General features: G+C 41.3%; 1 protein-coding gene across 6 annotated transcripts in view; it reads right to left on the bottom strand.

Moving 5' to 3' along the window:
• Window positions 1–2,684: 2,684 nt before the first annotated feature.
• C5H6orf52 (chromosome 5 C6orf52 homolog) overlaps window positions 2,685–16,400 on the bottom strand; it is a 23,168-nt gene continuing 9,452 nt past the window's right edge. For all 6 annotated transcript variants that reach the window (XM_023185376.2, XM_023185377.2, XM_023185379.2 and 3 more), the window contains 2 exons: window positions 13,297–13,342; window positions 2,685–2,865 (listed from right to left, as the gene is read on the bottom strand). In XM_023185376.2, coding sequence (XP_023041144.1) covers window positions 2,723–2,865; window positions 13,297–13,342 — 189 coding nt within the window. In that variant the 3' untranslated portion in view covers window positions 2,685–2,722. The remainder of the gene's footprint in view (window positions 2,866–13,296; window positions 13,343–16,400) is intronic.

Here is a 16,400-nt window from a genome sequence, read left to right as displayed (position 1 = left end):
TTTTTTTTTTTTTTTTGAGACGGAGTCTTGCTCTGTCGCCCAGGCTGGAGTGCAGTGGCCGGATCTCAGCTCACTGCAAGCTCCGCCTCCCGGGTTTTAGGCCATTCTCCTGCCTCAGCCTCCGGAGTAGCTGGGACTACAGGCGCCCGCCACCTCTCCCGGCTAGTTTTTTGTACTTTTTAGTAGAGACGGGGTTTCACCGTGTTAGCCAGGATGGTCTCGATCTCCTGACCTCATGATCCACCTGTCTCGGCCTCCCAAAGTGCTGGGATTACAGGCTTGAGCCACCGCGCCCGGCCAAAATCCAAATTCTTTACAGTGACCTAAAATCCCTGCCTAAAATTACTTACGACTACCACACTAGCCATATATTTGTAACAGGGGACAATATCAACCTCCAAGGAGGTGAATATTGGTTCTGGAGGGGAAGAGTGGGGATAAAGTAAATCTTTCTCTTCCCAGTGTATAAAGAACAGGTATAGGTAGAGCATATATAATATCTATGGAATTAAAATCTTACAGAGGGGTAGCAATTAGAAAAAGAGTTTAAAGAAAAATCGAGAAATCCACCTAACCTAATCTCAGGTTCCTCTTCCCCTTACCTATAAGACCAGCGCTACACAATATGGCAGCCCCTAGTGACATATGACTACTGAACACTTGAAACATACCCAGTGCAAAAGGAAAAGCAAAGCTTTAATTTTTGCTTAAATAAAATTTCAATAGCCATATGTGGCTAGTGGCTACCATATCAGACCACACAACTCTAGACACTCAGACCTCGTTTTGGTTCAAGGATATCAAGCCCTTTGCACATGCTATCTGTATCTATCCATGCTAGGTCAGGATACTTTTGCTACAAATAACAAAAATTCAGAATGGATTAAACATAAGTCCAGATAAGAGAGAATCCAGGGTTGGCTAATTCAACAGCTTCAATGCCATTATCGTGGATCCAGATCCCGTCCATCTTCCTTCATTGCCATCCCTGGTGCATGAGCACTTCCCTAAGATTGTTCCCCTAATAGTCACAATATGTCTGCCAAAGCACCAGGCATCACATCTAAACCTAATGCTCAGAACGAGACTGTAGTTGTCTCTTTTTTGTTCCCTTTAAAAATGAGATAAAACATCACCTCACATTTCGTTAGCCAGAATTTTATCATATGTCTCTATCAATCAAGAGGAATGAGGAATGAAGAGGAATGGAATCACTACATATGGCTCAGATGCTACATGAGCCATTCCCTGGAGCTGAATATAGTGCTGGTCCCCAAAACATATGGCTAGAGGAGGATGGTGGATACTTGATCAAGCCAGGGCCCTGCAGGAAAGTAGGGACTTGCACACCTTGTATTAAGGAGGGGAGTGTGAAAGTAGAACTTCACCCTCTGTTCTAGGTAGAACTAAGCTGCACTAGTGGAGAATATGCCTGTGCCAGTGGTTTTCAGAGTGTTGTTATCCAGAAACTTTTTAGAGAACTGAAAATCGTCAGGTCCCACCCCAAACCTATTGAATCAAATTCAGGATGGTGCCCAAGAATCTGCATTTCAGCAAGTCTTCTAGGAGATTCTGATACATCCTAGAGTTTGAAAACATTGCCCTATTCCAGTGGCTTTCAACTGGGTGGTGGTGGTGGGGATTTTGCCCCCAGGGGACATTTGACAATGTCTAGAGACATTTTGGTTGTCACAACTGCAGTGCAGGGTGCTACTGGCATCTAGTAGTAGAGGTCAGGACAACATGTAAGACAGTCTCCCACAGCAAATAAGTGTCCAGCCCCAAATGGCAATAGTGCCAAGGCTGAGAAACCATGGGGCAGAGGAAGCTCCTTTACAGTGGCTACAGCCCTCCTGGCTCTCCATGTAGGATTCAGGTCTTTGAATCTGGTTAGCGCAAGGATTAGCATCTCTCAAGCACCTTCAGAGCAGAAGAGATGTCAGATTGCCTTTGCCCACAGTCTAATTGACTTGCTTCTAAGCAATCAGTCTTCTAACAGTCAACTCGGTCAGATCAGTCCCAGGGGTCACTAAAGTATCCATCCATAGCAAAGCAATAAAACAGGACACAATGATCATCTTCAGGACAAAAAAAAAAAGACATTTTATAAGGAGCACAGTCAATATACACATTGGCTGGCTTTCATGAGGGCCTAATTCCTCTGTCTTAGAAAGTTGACAGGCTGTTTGGATCAAGCAAATTTTTTTCCATGCTTAGGAATCTTTCTGTTCAATTGAGTCTCTACTGCCACATCTAGCTCTCTCATGGGGCCAGGAAATGGAGATCAAACATCCAGTTCTAACAAACATTTTCTAGACAAGACACGAGCAAGAAACCATGCATTGTCTGTGGATACAATTTCTCTCCATGAGAGTTTGAAGTTAGCGAAAGCAGCAAATCATATCAGAGTAGCCAATGCCACAATCAGTTCAGCTCAAGCCCACCTCATATTAAACCTGTTTCCAAGGGTTTTATGACACAGCTTGCTCTACCATGATCACCATGTAAGCTCTTCTGGCACTTACTTAATATAACACTCCCAGGAACAGATGTGCTGGTAAAGTTTATTTACATTAATGTTCTCTCATGTCAATCACACGTAAGCCCTGGAAGTTGGTTTTTATATACAGAATCCAGTGCCTTCCTGGGAGAACTACTTTTTTCCAAAACAAAAGAAGACACAATTAGTATGATAATTGCAGAGTTTAATGAACACCTTGCTTCACTTCGGGGTCTCATCTGGAATTTCGGAGTGAACTGTGTCCAGAGGCTGCCAATGGCAATTCATGAGGGAGTCGTAGAGTTCTTCACTTTTCACCATAAACTCTTGGTTTGATTCCTCAATATTCAAATGAAGATGTGGATCTGCAGAAGCCAATAATGGATATGAAAAAGATAGAGTTTTACAGGACACATACTAGAAATAGTTTAAAATTAGAAAGCTTTTAGAAAGCATTTGCAGGAAGTATTGCAGATAGTAAAGGTTAAAATTCCTAAATTGCGTATTTCCTTTCAATAATACTTGAAAATAGAAATTTAAGCTATAAAAGTAGTAATATCATCAAACTCAATGAGCATCCAGCTGACAGAAGAGATGGAGGAAAAAAATGGACAGATTTGAGATGCCTGGGGGATGGATTCAATTTGGGAGGAAAGGGAAAAAGGAAGGTCAAGAATGACTGCCATGTTTCTGGCAGGTGCCAGGTAGATAAAATGCCAAACAATGAACCAAGCCAAGGGCTCCTTGGACAGGGGTTTGTAAAAATAAACATGCTGCTTTAACTGCTCAGTTAACAGACTAATGTAAGTGAATAAATTTTATACAGCAACTAATTCAGAAACACAGGAGGACTTGGCCTTTCATCTCTGAAACCTGGAACCCTGTGACGAGATGGTGTTATGTTATTGCGAAATTATTACACCTGGATTTTCAGCCCAAGTTGCCAGGTTTCCAGAGCTTTCCAAGGCTTTCAAGGTCATTAGTTTTTTTTAATCTATTTTTTCTCTCCTTATCCTGAATGTAATTGAAGAAGGCTTTTATGTTTTCCTTTGTAATTTTTGCAAGCCTCAGTTCCTTGTGGATCATAATTTGCTTCCTAATACTCATATGGGTTCATGCTATTCATCTGTATGTCTATTAAGGACTAAATCTTTGCCCCACAAAATTCTTCTATTAAAAGCCTAACCCCCACAATGTGAAGGCATTTGGAGATAGGGCCTCTGGGAGGTTAGATGAAGTCATAAGTGTTGGGTGCTGGTCTGATAGAAGTAGTACCCTTACAAAAAGAGACAGCAAGCAGGACACAACAGCTCACACCTGTAACTCCAACACTTTGGGAAGCTGAGACCAGTGAATTGCTTAAGTCTGGGAGTTTGAGATCAGCCTGGGCAACATACTGAGACTGCATCACTACAAAATATAAAAATTTTTTTTTTTAAAAAAGAACAGAGAACTTGCTCACATTCTCTCCTACAATGTATGCATAAAGTGGTCAAGTGTGGAAACAACAAGAAGGCTGCTGTCTGCAAGCTAAGAAGAGAGCCCTCACCAGAAACCAAATTAGCCAGACCCCGTATATTGGATTTCCAGCCTCCAGAACAGTAAGAAAATAAATTTTTGTTTAAACCACCCAGTCTATGGTATTTTGTTACAGTAGCCCTAGAAGACTAATGCAGTACCCTTCTGTATTTATCATTTTAGAACCAAAATGGTCAAATAGGCTTTAGTCATATTAATTTCATGAGCTACTTCTCACTTTTCTTCACTGGAGTCATTCATGATTGTGTTGTCTGATTCTTACTCTTTAGAGCTCCCATCCCTTTTGAGTCATCTTCCCTTTGAGCATTTCTGGTCATAAAAGTAGATGTTTCCCTTTTTTCCCCCTAAACATCCTGAAATTTTCTTATACTTCTGTCCCTGGTTCCTTTCCTTTAGCGTTATGGGTAGTTGTCTGCTAACGGGTCCCTGACTGCATGCCCCGGGTGGGGAAAGAGGAGTTAGGATTATATGCTTATGAGCATGCTCTCCACTTAACCTGTGGCCAAGAAAATACACACAGTGTGGTCAGCTCCAAACCCCGGATTATATGATCTCTGCCCTTCCAGTGATGTTGACCAAAACTATAACAGAAGCCTATTCAATACAAACTAATTATATTATCCCTAAACCTGTGCATCTTCTAGACCAATGCTGTCCAACACAGTAGCCACTAGCCACATGCAGCTATTGAGCATTGCTGGCCCTCACTGAAATGTGATGTAAGGATAAAATATATACCACATTGAAAGCAGAATGGTGGTTGCCAGGGGATGAGGGAAGGGAGAGTGAAGAGTTGTTATTTAATGGGTATAGAGTTTCAGTTTATATAATGAAGAGTTCTGGAGATGAATGGTGATGGTTACACAACATTATGAATGTTCTTAATACCACTGATACATTTAAAAGTCTATTGCTTCTCGGCCTTTTGGCTAAGATCAAGTGTGATACATTTAAAAGTCAAGATGGTAAATTGTATGTTATGCATATTTCACTATAATAGGAACAATTTAAAAATCTGCTTGAAGGTAATGTCTGAATAGCCCTCAGAATAAGGGTCCCCTCAATCTGCAGGTGAGGGGGTGGCCATTAAAAGAAAAACGACAGAAGAAATATATGCTGCATTTCAAAGACTTGATGGAAAAAAAAAGTTGTTTTTATATCGATTGCATGTTGGAATAATATTTTGGATATTGTCTTAGTTTGGGCTGCTAACAACATATCAGAGACTGAGTAGTTTGTAAACAACAGTTATTTCTCACAGTTCTGGAAACCAGAAGTCCAAAATCAAGGTGTTGGCATAGTTGGGTTCTGGTGAGGACCCTCTTCTGGGTTGCACACTGCCCAGAAGTCGTATTTTCACAAGGCAGAGGGCAAAAAGAGGAATCAAATTCCCTCGTGACCCTTGTAAGGTCACCAATTCCATTCATGAGGGCTCCACCCTCATGACCTCACCTAATCCTAATCATCTCCCTAAAGATCCACCTCCTAAAACTATAACATTGGGAGTGAGGGTTTCAACATATGAATTTGGCGAGGGGGAGGAACACAAATTCAGTCCATAACAGATATTAGGTTAAGAAACATTATTAATTTCACCTACCTCTTGAGTTGGTTAATTTGGCTACTAAAACATTTAAAATTACTCACACAGATAGCTTTGTGTTTCTGTCTATTTTTTAATTTCTAAATTTTCAAACTGACAGAGAAAACTATGTATTTACCACATATAACATAATGTTTCAAGTATATGTTCATTGTGGAATGATCAAATAACTACCTCACATAGTTATCATTTTTGTTGTGGAAACACTGAATATCCACTAAGTATTTTCCTTTATTTTTCCTTTTTTTTTTTTAAAGACTAGTCAAATGCAGCAGTAAGAAGCAAAGAGTAGAACAAAAAATTGAATCTGCAACTGACTGAACAACCAATTGCGATAACTCACCTTCGAATTAACCTGTATTTTTCACTATAATATTTCTTCATTAACTATAGTCACTATGCTATAATATATAGTATATATGTTATATATACTATAGTGTATATATACTGTATATTATATATAATATATATTATATACATATTTTATATATATAATATATAATTTTTTTTTTTTTTTGAGACGGAGTTTTGCTCTTGTTGCCCAGGCTGGAGTGCAATGGTGTGATCTCGGCTCACTGCAACCTCCACCTCCCCGGTTCAAGCAATCCTCCTGCCTCAGTCTCCTGGGTAGCTGGGATTACACGCGCCTGCCACCACACTTGCTAATGTTTTGTATCTTTAGTAGAGACGGGGTTTCACCATGTTGGCCAGGCTGGTCTCAAACTCTTGACCTCGTGATCCACCCACCTCGGCCTCCCAAAGTGCTGCGATTACAGGCATGAGCCACCACGCCCGGCCTACAATAAATCTCTTGAAAGGTGTTCCTCCTAGCTAACTGAAATTCTCTATCTTTTGACCAACATCTCCCTATCACTCTCTCCCTGCAACTACCCTAGCCTCTAATAACCACCATTCTATGTTCTACTGCTATGAAATAAGCTTTTTAAGATTCCACATGAGTGAGATCATATGGCATTTGTTCTTCTGTGCCTGGTTTATTTCACTTAACATAACGTCCTCCATGTTCATCCATGTTGCCACAAATGACAAGACTTCATCATTTTTACAGTTTAATAGTATTCTATTGTGTATATACATATTTTCTTTATCCACTCATCCACTTATGGGCACTTAGTTTGATTCTGTATCTTGGCTATTGTGACTAGTGCTGCAATAAACACGAAGTACAGATGTCTCTCTAACATACTGATTTCATTTCCTCTGGATATATGCCCAATAGTGGGATTGCTGGATCATATAGTAGTTCTACTGTTAATATTTTGAGGAAACGCCATACTTTTTATAATTGCTGTACCAATTTACATTCCCACCAACAGTATGCAAGGGCTCTTTTCTCCACATCCTACCCAACATTCATCTTTCGTCTTTCAGGCTGTCCTAGACCTGGTGAGCTCTTTCCGGGTTTGGCAAAGCCAGACGCTGACCGGGCTGAGGAGTGGGACCGGCAGTGCTGGACCACCCTTTTCCAAGCGCGGAGGTGCCCTGCCCGCCGGCTCTCAACAGGGCGAGCGGCCCTTCCGCTGTGCAGAGCGCAACCTGGGGATCCCGGGTCCTTGTGTGGTCACTTACCTGGCCCTAGCTATCCGCTGAAAACCGGGTGGACGGCCTCCCAGGGTCCCGGCCGATATCGCGCGGGGCAACTTGTGCGTGTGCGTTCACGCAGGGCTGCTGCTCACCCAGCAGTCCACGATTAGGGCTATTTTTGTATTGTTAATAGAGACGGGGTTTCACCATGTTGACCAGGCTGCTCTTGAACTCCTGACCTCAAGTGATCTTCCCACCTCAGCCTCCCAAAGTGCCAGGATTACAGGCATGAGCCACCACACACTCAGTCATTTTTTCTTATTTCTATGAAGAATGCCATTGGTATTTTGATAGAGAGTACATTGAATCTGGCTGGGCACAATGGCTCATGCCTGTAATCCTAAAACTTTGGGAGGCCAAAGCTGGTGGATCACCTGAGGTCAGGAGTTCAAGACCAGCCTGGCCAACATGGAGAAGCCCTGTCTCTACTAAAAATACAAAAATTAGCCGGGTGTGGTGGGCACCTGTAATTCCAGCTACTTGGGAGGCTGAGGCAGGAGAATTGCTTGAACCCGCGAGGAGGCGGTTGCAGTGAGCTGAGATCAAATACCACTGCCCCCCAGCCTGGGCAACACAGTGAGACTGCCTGAAAAAAAGAAAAAAAAAAGAAAAAAAGCAGAGCACGGTGGCTCAGGCCTGTAATCCCAGCACTTTGGGAGGCCGAGACAGGCAGATCACGAGGTCAGGAGATCGAGACCATCCCGGCTAACACGGTGAAACCCCATCTCTACTAAAAAATACAAAAACTAGCCGGGCGAGGTGGCAGGCACCTGTAGTCTCAGCTACTCGGGAGGCTGAGGCAGGAGAATGGCGTAAACCCGGGAGGCGGAGCTTGTAGTGAGCTGAGATCAGGCCACTGCACTCCAGCCTGGGCGACAGAGCAAGACTCCGTTTCAATTAAAAAAAAAAAAAAAAAAAAATGAGATTGCATTGATTCTGTAGATCACTTTGGGTAGTATGAACTTTTTAATAATATTCATTCTCTCAATCCATAAGCATGAGGTATCTTTTGTATCTTCAGTTTCTTCCATCTACACTTTTTAGTGGTCAGTATAGACATCTTTCACCTCAGTTAAATTTATTGTTTTTGTTGTTTTTTTGAGACGGAGTCTCGCTCTGTCGCCCGGGCTGGAGCGCAGTGGCGTAATCTCGGCTCACTGCGAGCTCCACCTCCCAAGTTAAATTTACTCTTAAGTTTTTGTTATAGCTATTGTAAATGGGATTATTTTCTTGTTATCTTTTTCAAATAGCTATTAGTGTATAGAAACAATTTTGTGTAGTAAAGTTACAGGATACAAAACTAATAAGTTTATTAGACCTAACAGTTTTTGGCAGAGTCTGTAGGGTTTTCTTTACAGGCATACCTTGGAGATATTGCAGGTTTAGTTCCTAACCACTACAATAAAATGAATATTGCAATGAAGCAAGTCACATGAATTTTTTGGTTTCCCAGTGCATATAAAAGTTGTTTATATTGGCCGGGCATGGTGGGTCATGTCTGTAATCCCAGTACTTTGGGAAACCAAGGCTGGAGAATCACTTGAGCTCAGGAGTCCAGCCTGGGCAACATAGTAAGACCTTGTCTCTATTTAAAACAAAAAAAAAATTTAAAAGAACAAATTTGGCCAGGCACAGTGGCTCACACCTCTAATCCCCACACTTTGGGAGGCCGAGGCAGGCAGATCACAAGGTCAGGAGATTGAGACCATCTTGGTGAACATGGTGAAACCCCACCTCTACTAAAATACAAAAAATTAGCCAGGCGTGGTGGTGCACGCCTATAGTCCCAGCTACTTGGGAGGCTGAGGCAGGGGAATCACTTGAACCCAGGAGGTGGAGATTACAGTGAGCAGAGATCGTGCCACTGTGCTCCAGCTTGGCAACAGAGCAAGACTCCATCTCAAAAATAAAAACAAAAAGAATAAATTTGTTTACAATGTAATTACCTTAAGAAATAGTTTATTGCTGCCGGGCACGGTGGCTCATGCCTGCAATTCCAGCACTTTGGGAGGCCGAGGTGGGTGGATCACCCGATGTCAGGAGTTTGAGACCAGCCTGGCCAACATGGCGAAAACCCCGTCTCTACTAAAAATACAAAAATTAGCCGGGTGTGGTGGTAGGTGCCTCTAATCCCAGCTACTCAGGAGGCTGAGGCAGAATAATCGCTTGAACCCAGAGACGGAGGTTGCAGTGAGCCGAGATCATGCCACTGCACTCCAGCCTGGGTGACAAAGAGTAAGACTGTCTCCAAAAAAAAAAAGAAAAAGAAAAAGAAAAAAAATAACTTATTGTTAAACAGTGCTAACAAAATGAGCACATACTGTTGGGAAAATGGCACATATACACTTGCTCAGTTCAGGGCTGCCATAAACTTCTAATTGGTAAAAAAAAACAAAAACAAAAACAAAAACAAAAAAAAACCCATAGTATCTGTGGAACATAATTAAGTGAAGTACAATAAAATGAGGTATGCCTGTATATCACATCATATCATCATCAAACAAGGACAATTTCACTTCTTCCTTTCCAACCTGGGAACCTTTTATTTCTCCCTCTTGCCTAATTGCTCTGGCTAGACTATTATGGCTACTTCTATTATGTTGAATAGAAGTAGTGAAAGGGGGCATCCTTATCCGGTTTCAGACTGTAGAGGAAAAGCTTTCAATTTTTCCCCATTCAGTGCAATGTTAGCTGTGAGTTTGTTACATGGCCTCTATTGTATTGAGGTACACTCCTTTTATACCTAATTTGTTGAAAGTTTTTATCATGAAGAGATACTGAATTTTGTCAAATGATTTTTCTGCATCTACTGAAATGATCGCCAAGCGCAGTTGCTCATGCCTGTAAATCCCAGAACTATGGGAGGCTGACGCAGGCAGATCACCTGCGCTGAGTTCAAGACCAGCTTGGGCAACATGGCAAAACCCTGTCTCTACCAAAAATACAAAAAATTAGCTGGGCGTGGTGGCATGCACCTGTGGTCCCAGCTACTTCGGAGGCTGAGATGAGAAGATTGGTTGAGACTAGGAGGCAGAAGTTGCAGCCAAGATCACACCACTGCACTCCAACCTGGGTGACAGAGTGAGACCCTATCTCCAGAAAAAAGAAAGAAAAGAAAGAAAAGAAAAATAATGTTTTTTTCCTTCTGTTGATGGGATAATGGGATGTATCGTGTTTATTAATTTGTGTATGTTAAACCATCCTTGCATCCCTGGGATGAATACCACTTGTTCATGACAGATGATTTTGTTATTGTGCTACTGAATTCAGTTTGCTAGTATTTTATTGGGGGACCTCGGCATCTATGTTCATCAGGAGTACTGGCTGTAGTTTTTTCTTGTTGTTGTGTCCTTTTCTGGTTGTGATATCAGAGTAATGCTGGCTTCATAAAATGAGTTTCAACGTATTTCGTCTTCGATTTTTTGGAGTAGTTTAAGACGTGGCATTAGTTCTTCTTTAAATGTTTGGGGGCCGGGCATGGTAACCGTAATTCCAACCTGTAATTCCAACCCTGGGGAGGCAGAGCTGGGAGGATCGCTTAAGCCCAAGAGTTTGAGACCAACCTGAGCAACAAAGTGAGACTCCACCTCTACAAAAAATAAAATGAAAAATAAATGTTTGGTAGAATTAAACAGTGAAGCCAGCCATCAGGACCTGGGCTTTTCTTTGATGGGAGACTTTTTGATACAGGGTCTCACTCTGTCACCCAGGCTGACATGCAGTGGCACATTCATAGTTCACTTAAGCCTCGACCTCCTGGGCACAAGTAATCCTCCTACCTCAGCCTCTCAAATATTTGGGACTACAGGCACATACTACTATACCCAGCTGTTTAAAAAATTTTTGGTAGAGATAAGGTCTCACTGTATTGCCAAGGCTGGTCTCAAGCCCCTGGACTCAAATGATCCTCCCCCATCAGCCTCCCAAAGTGCTTGGGATTACAGGCATTATCTACCAGGCCAGGCCTGATGGGAGACTTTTTATTACTGTTTCAATTTCTTCCTTATTATTGGTCTGTTCAGGTTTTCTATTTCTTCATAATTTAATCTTGGTAGGTAGTAGATTCTATGTGTCCAGGAATTTACTCATTTCTTCTATGTTATCCAATTTACTGACGTATAATTGTTCATAATTGTCTTTTATGTTCCTTTGTATTTATGTGGTATCAGTTGTAATGTCTCCTTTTTCATCCGATTTTGAGTTTCTTTTGTTCTTAAAGGTTTGTTGACTATCTTTTCAAGAAACCAACCCTTCATTTCATTGATCTTTTGTATTGTTTTTCTAGTTTCTATTTATTTTCACTATAGTCTTTATTATTTCTTTTCTCCTACTAATTTTGGGTTTACTTTGTTCTTGTCTTCTAGTTCCTTGAGGTGCAATTGCATTACATTTCTACTGACCAGTACTGTACCAGATTGATGACCAGCCAATACTTGAGTGGTTATCACATGGCAGAAGCTGTTTAACCACCTAAAAGTACTTTAGACCTAGCATGCCCACACTTCCTATGAGAAAAGTAACAATGTCCCCACTTTACAGAAAGTAAAGCAGACACACTAGAGATTAATTTGTCTGGAACTACAGAGCTAGTAGGTGGGATCTGAACCCCGTGGCAGTCTGTATCCAAAAAGCAGACCTTTACCTCTATTATTTTGATAGAGACAGGGGACAGCCAAATGCCTAGGCAAATAGGGAAGGGTCCCTGAAGGACCTCCAACCTGCCCAAATCATTGTGCACAGCGGGCTTGGCTAAACATGCCCACAGTGAAAAATTCCATCCCTTAACACATGTGCAGTAAGGGAAATAAATCAATGTGGAGTGGCTCAGACTAAGGGCCCACATGCACACTGGAAGAATGAGGAGCAGTCACCAGGAATTCACATCTTATGCAGGGGAGGAGCCTGGCCTTTTCAATTTGTGTGTGGTAGCCTGGTATTCAATTTGTGAGGTTGAAACCTATGTTTTGGATCCCTCTTTTTTGTTAAGAGCTTTCCTTTTGCTTAATTAATTCCATTCTCCTCACCCTTCAATGTGTTCGCTTGCCTAATTTTTCCTGGTCGTGAGACAAGGACCCAGATTTAGCTGAACTAAGGAGGAAGAAATCCTGCATCAATTTTAATAAATTGCATAACTGATGAAGGCAGGAAGAGACTCACAATTAACCTGAAAGAAATCCCAGAAAGTTTAAATAAGCACGCTTTACTCATGTTTAAATCAAATTACTAAAAACTAGAACTGCTCAATAGCATATAAAGATTTCTTTTCAACACCAATTTGATTTAAACACTGAGCACCTACCAACATGCAAACTCTGAATTAGTCACAGGGGCTACAAAGACTGATAACAACATGCTCCCTTTTTTGATAAAGTCATAAAGGCAGTGGGTGGGTTTGTCTGGTAGGGGCAGGGGTTTGGGCAAGAGACAGAAACGAGACAAACATGCGATAAGACAGACGTGATAAGAAAAAGGCAATAGTGTTCTCTGTATTTCTCCTCTATATTTCTTTCCCATTACTTAAAATAAAAGCAGCAAAACATTTTTTCCCTTTCTCAAATAAGACACATTCAGAGTGTTTGTCTCCAGGCAGACAAACTTTGTTCTTTCCAAAACAAATTGAGAAGTACAGGAAGCACCATACAGACTGACACTACAGTGCTGTCCTGTCAGGTACCCCAGGATCCAATAATCCTGAGGCCACAGCAATTACCTCATGCTCTCCCCACTTGAAAAACAGAATTAAAGCATAATTTTCCTCAAAGTCTAAACTTACAGAGGAAATGGAGCTTAAGAAAAATGTATTGGCTTGTTATTGTTTGGGAATGTCCCCTTTTCTCAGTCCTTCAGAAAGACCCAAAGAGGTGGCTTAGCTAAAGTTGTTCCCATAGAACCAGTTTCTAAAAACAAGAGAAATTACTGAAGCATATGGCTTAGGCAACCTACATTGGAATTTTCCAATAGAACCTCCCAGTTTCTAGCAAGCTAAGTGAATGAGAAACCAGGAAATGGGGTTTTGTTTCCAACCACTTCAGTACAAGGTTTATGTTACCTTCTAGTGGGTCTTCATCTTGGTTTTCAGCTAGAGGTGTGGTTTCCTGCAACAAAAAAATTATCTCATGAGAAAATAATTTCACTTAAAGGTTTAATATCAATACATACTTTATTGGGAAAAACTCTAGCTCTCAAAAAAACTACCTAAATTAAAAATAATATTGAAAATTAATCTCTTTAAATCAACTTTTGAATTTGATTCAAAGAATCTTTAGGTGACAGTACAATTATGAAAGAAGTAAACTGAGTCACAGAAGAAATGTCACACAAAGAGGAGCCAGCCTAACAAGGGCCTCTGGCCCCTGGATTTTCTGGGACCTAACTAGCATCCTAGAGCCTGAGCTAGGAACCAGACACCAGGGACCCTGGTATCCAGGCTCCTTATTTCCTGTACTACATGCCTGTACCTAGAGTTCTGCTCCTCCTTCCAGAAGACAATCTGTAAAGTCTCCATGAACACATTTTCCTCATAGTCTTCTAATCACGTCCTCAAACCCATGGCTCAGCTAAGAACCAGGACATTAGGTGCTCAAGAAAATGCAGAGGCTACAGCAAAGCAAACCAATCATATTCTTACATAATAAGAGAAGTAAACTGCAGAGGCACTCCCAAAGTAAATCTTGGTTGGTTAACCCAGATCCTATTGGCTCTACTGGGGCAGCATACGTTTTTATGATTCCTCTATGTAGACCTGTTGGGAACCTGTATTTTTAAGTATGGCCAGCTATTCCAAGGAATCACTCTATCAAGAAAGGGCTGATCTAGCTCCTGGCACCTAATTAAGCTTCCCTTGCTAATAAGAATGAGAAGATACTAAGAGTCAAAGATCACTATCTTTCCAGTCTATCTGAAAGTATGCCTCCCCTTCACTCTGAAATATATTGAGGTTTGGAAAATAGGTTATATAGCTACCATAAATTTCAAAAGACAATCTGCGTCTTTTTTCTACTTAGATATGGTTAAGACACTTGGCATGGTGGCACACAGCCAGTAGTCTCAGCTACTTGGAAGGCTGAAGCAGGAGGACCACTTGAACCCAGGAGATCAAGACTGCAGTGAGTTATGATGGCACCACTGTACTCCAGCCTGGGCCAAAGAGCAAGACATCAGTTCTAAAAACTAGTTATATAAAAAGGAAAGAAAAAAATGGCTAAGACACCCAGAGTCCACACTTCTGTAAGTCCTTTCCCATAATACAAGACTAAGTAAGCTCATATTTCCTCCTTTCAATGTGTGTTCTGGTAAATGTGGATGCTCAATAACCAGGATGAGGGAAGCAGGAACTATCTGGAGACAGATCATTCTCTCTGGTCTGAGGGCCACCTGCCAGTATATGTAGCTGGCTGCCTTTAAAGACTATCTCAGCTAGAGATAGTCTGGGAAAGTGTGCTGATGGACCACAAAGACCTGAGAATCATTTTAGAGACACCCACCTCCACAATGTCAAAACGTAAAGAAGAGGACTGGAGATCTCCCCTTTAACCTGGGGAGATAAAGGTTATGGCCAGAGGCACAGCGCATTGGGGGAAGCAGGGAATAACTAGGACATCTTGGAGAGGACACGCTTTATTAGAGAAGACCAAAATGGGGACGTGTGAGTAAAAGAGCGTCACCACGGAGCCTTATCATCTTTAATTTGGCTCAGCAGCTTCCCAACAGGGAACACCCAGCAGGATGGCAGGCAGATGGCACAGTGGGGTCACCACAACCACAAAAGATAATATATTTATATAATTCTTGTATGAAAAAATGCATGTTATAGTAATAATTTGGCCAGTGGGTGAGATAAAAACCCCAGAATGTGCCAACAAAAAATGGACAGAGGAATGGAGAGAAAGGGTAGCCAGGTGAGAAAAAAGGGATGTTCATTTCTTAATTTTCTCAAGAGTGATGAAAAATAAAGAAATACTTTCATTTCTGAAGTTGATAATACACTCATTCTTATACTTCTCTATTTAATGATATAAGGGTAACCACCAAAAGACAGATCGTCTCCTAAAAAAGAGCAAAAAGGGAAGAGGTGAAAGAAAAAAAAAAAAAGAGGGCCAAAACCTCAGGCAATGTAGTGAAAGACTTTTTTTTTTTTAAGTGCTGCAATATCAAACATTTGTTCAAAGGGAAAAACCCAAATTGGGTCAAAAGGGGGAAAAAATGACAAGAAATCTAACAAGATATTTTACACAAGAGGCACACCTAAAACAGACTTGAGAAAAATTGAAAACGAAAGTTTGGGCAGTAAAATATCATAATACAAAGCAAATGTAAGTTTTAAAAGCCAAGGGACTAGATACAAAATTCAACTTTGCTTTTAAGGCAAAGATCATCACACAAACGGTGTCACTCCGCGTATTAGGAGACAAGCCCGGGGTGGGGGAAGTCGGTAACATTTAAACTCCAAAGCGTTAATTTCTCTAACGTGAATATCTTACGCAGTCAAGCAAGAGGGACACAACTCAACAGAAAAACTAGAAAGAGGATATCAAAGTCACAGAACACAGATGCCAATAAACATTTCAAGAAGTATTTGCCCTCAATAATAGACAAATGCCTCTCTGCCCTATTAGATTGGCTAATCATACACAGACAAATGTAGAGTAGCAAGAACACCCACCACAATAACGAAAAGTGTAAATTCATGCAGACTTTAGGTAATTTGCTATTAAAAATTTTTGATGTTATATCCTTTAATCCAGCCCTTTCACATCCAGAAATATATTCTTGGAGGAATAAAAAGCAACACTCAGACAAATGCTTGAAGACAAGTAAAAGAAAGTTTGTTAAAGCCCTGAAAATATTTAAAATTGTCAGATAACGGATGAGCTAAAAATCGCTCTATGTCTAAATGAGCTCGCTCTGTTGCTCAGGCTGGAGTACAATGGCACAGTCATGGCTCAATGCAGCCTCAAACTCCCAAGCTCAAGCGATCATCCTGCCTCAGTCTCCCAAGTAGCTGGGACTACTGGCGTGAGCCATCTTGCCCAGACCATAAGTGTGCAATTTTTTAAAGAAAGCTCTCCTTACGCAGAAGCAAGCAAAGAGCAAACCAGTATGTACTACATAGCTCATTCTTGCCTAAATCATTCCCTAACCACCAAAACAGAA

Source organism: Piliocolobus tephrosceles, chromosome 5 (assembly GCF_002776525.5).
Source record: "Piliocolobus tephrosceles isolate RC106 chromosome 5, ASM277652v3, whole genome shotgun sequence".
NCBI lineage: Eukaryota > Metazoa > Chordata > Mammalia > Primates > Cercopithecidae > Piliocolobus > Piliocolobus tephrosceles.
Note: the sequence above shows the minus strand (reverse complement) of the source record. Positions and strands in the feature narration are given on the sequence as shown.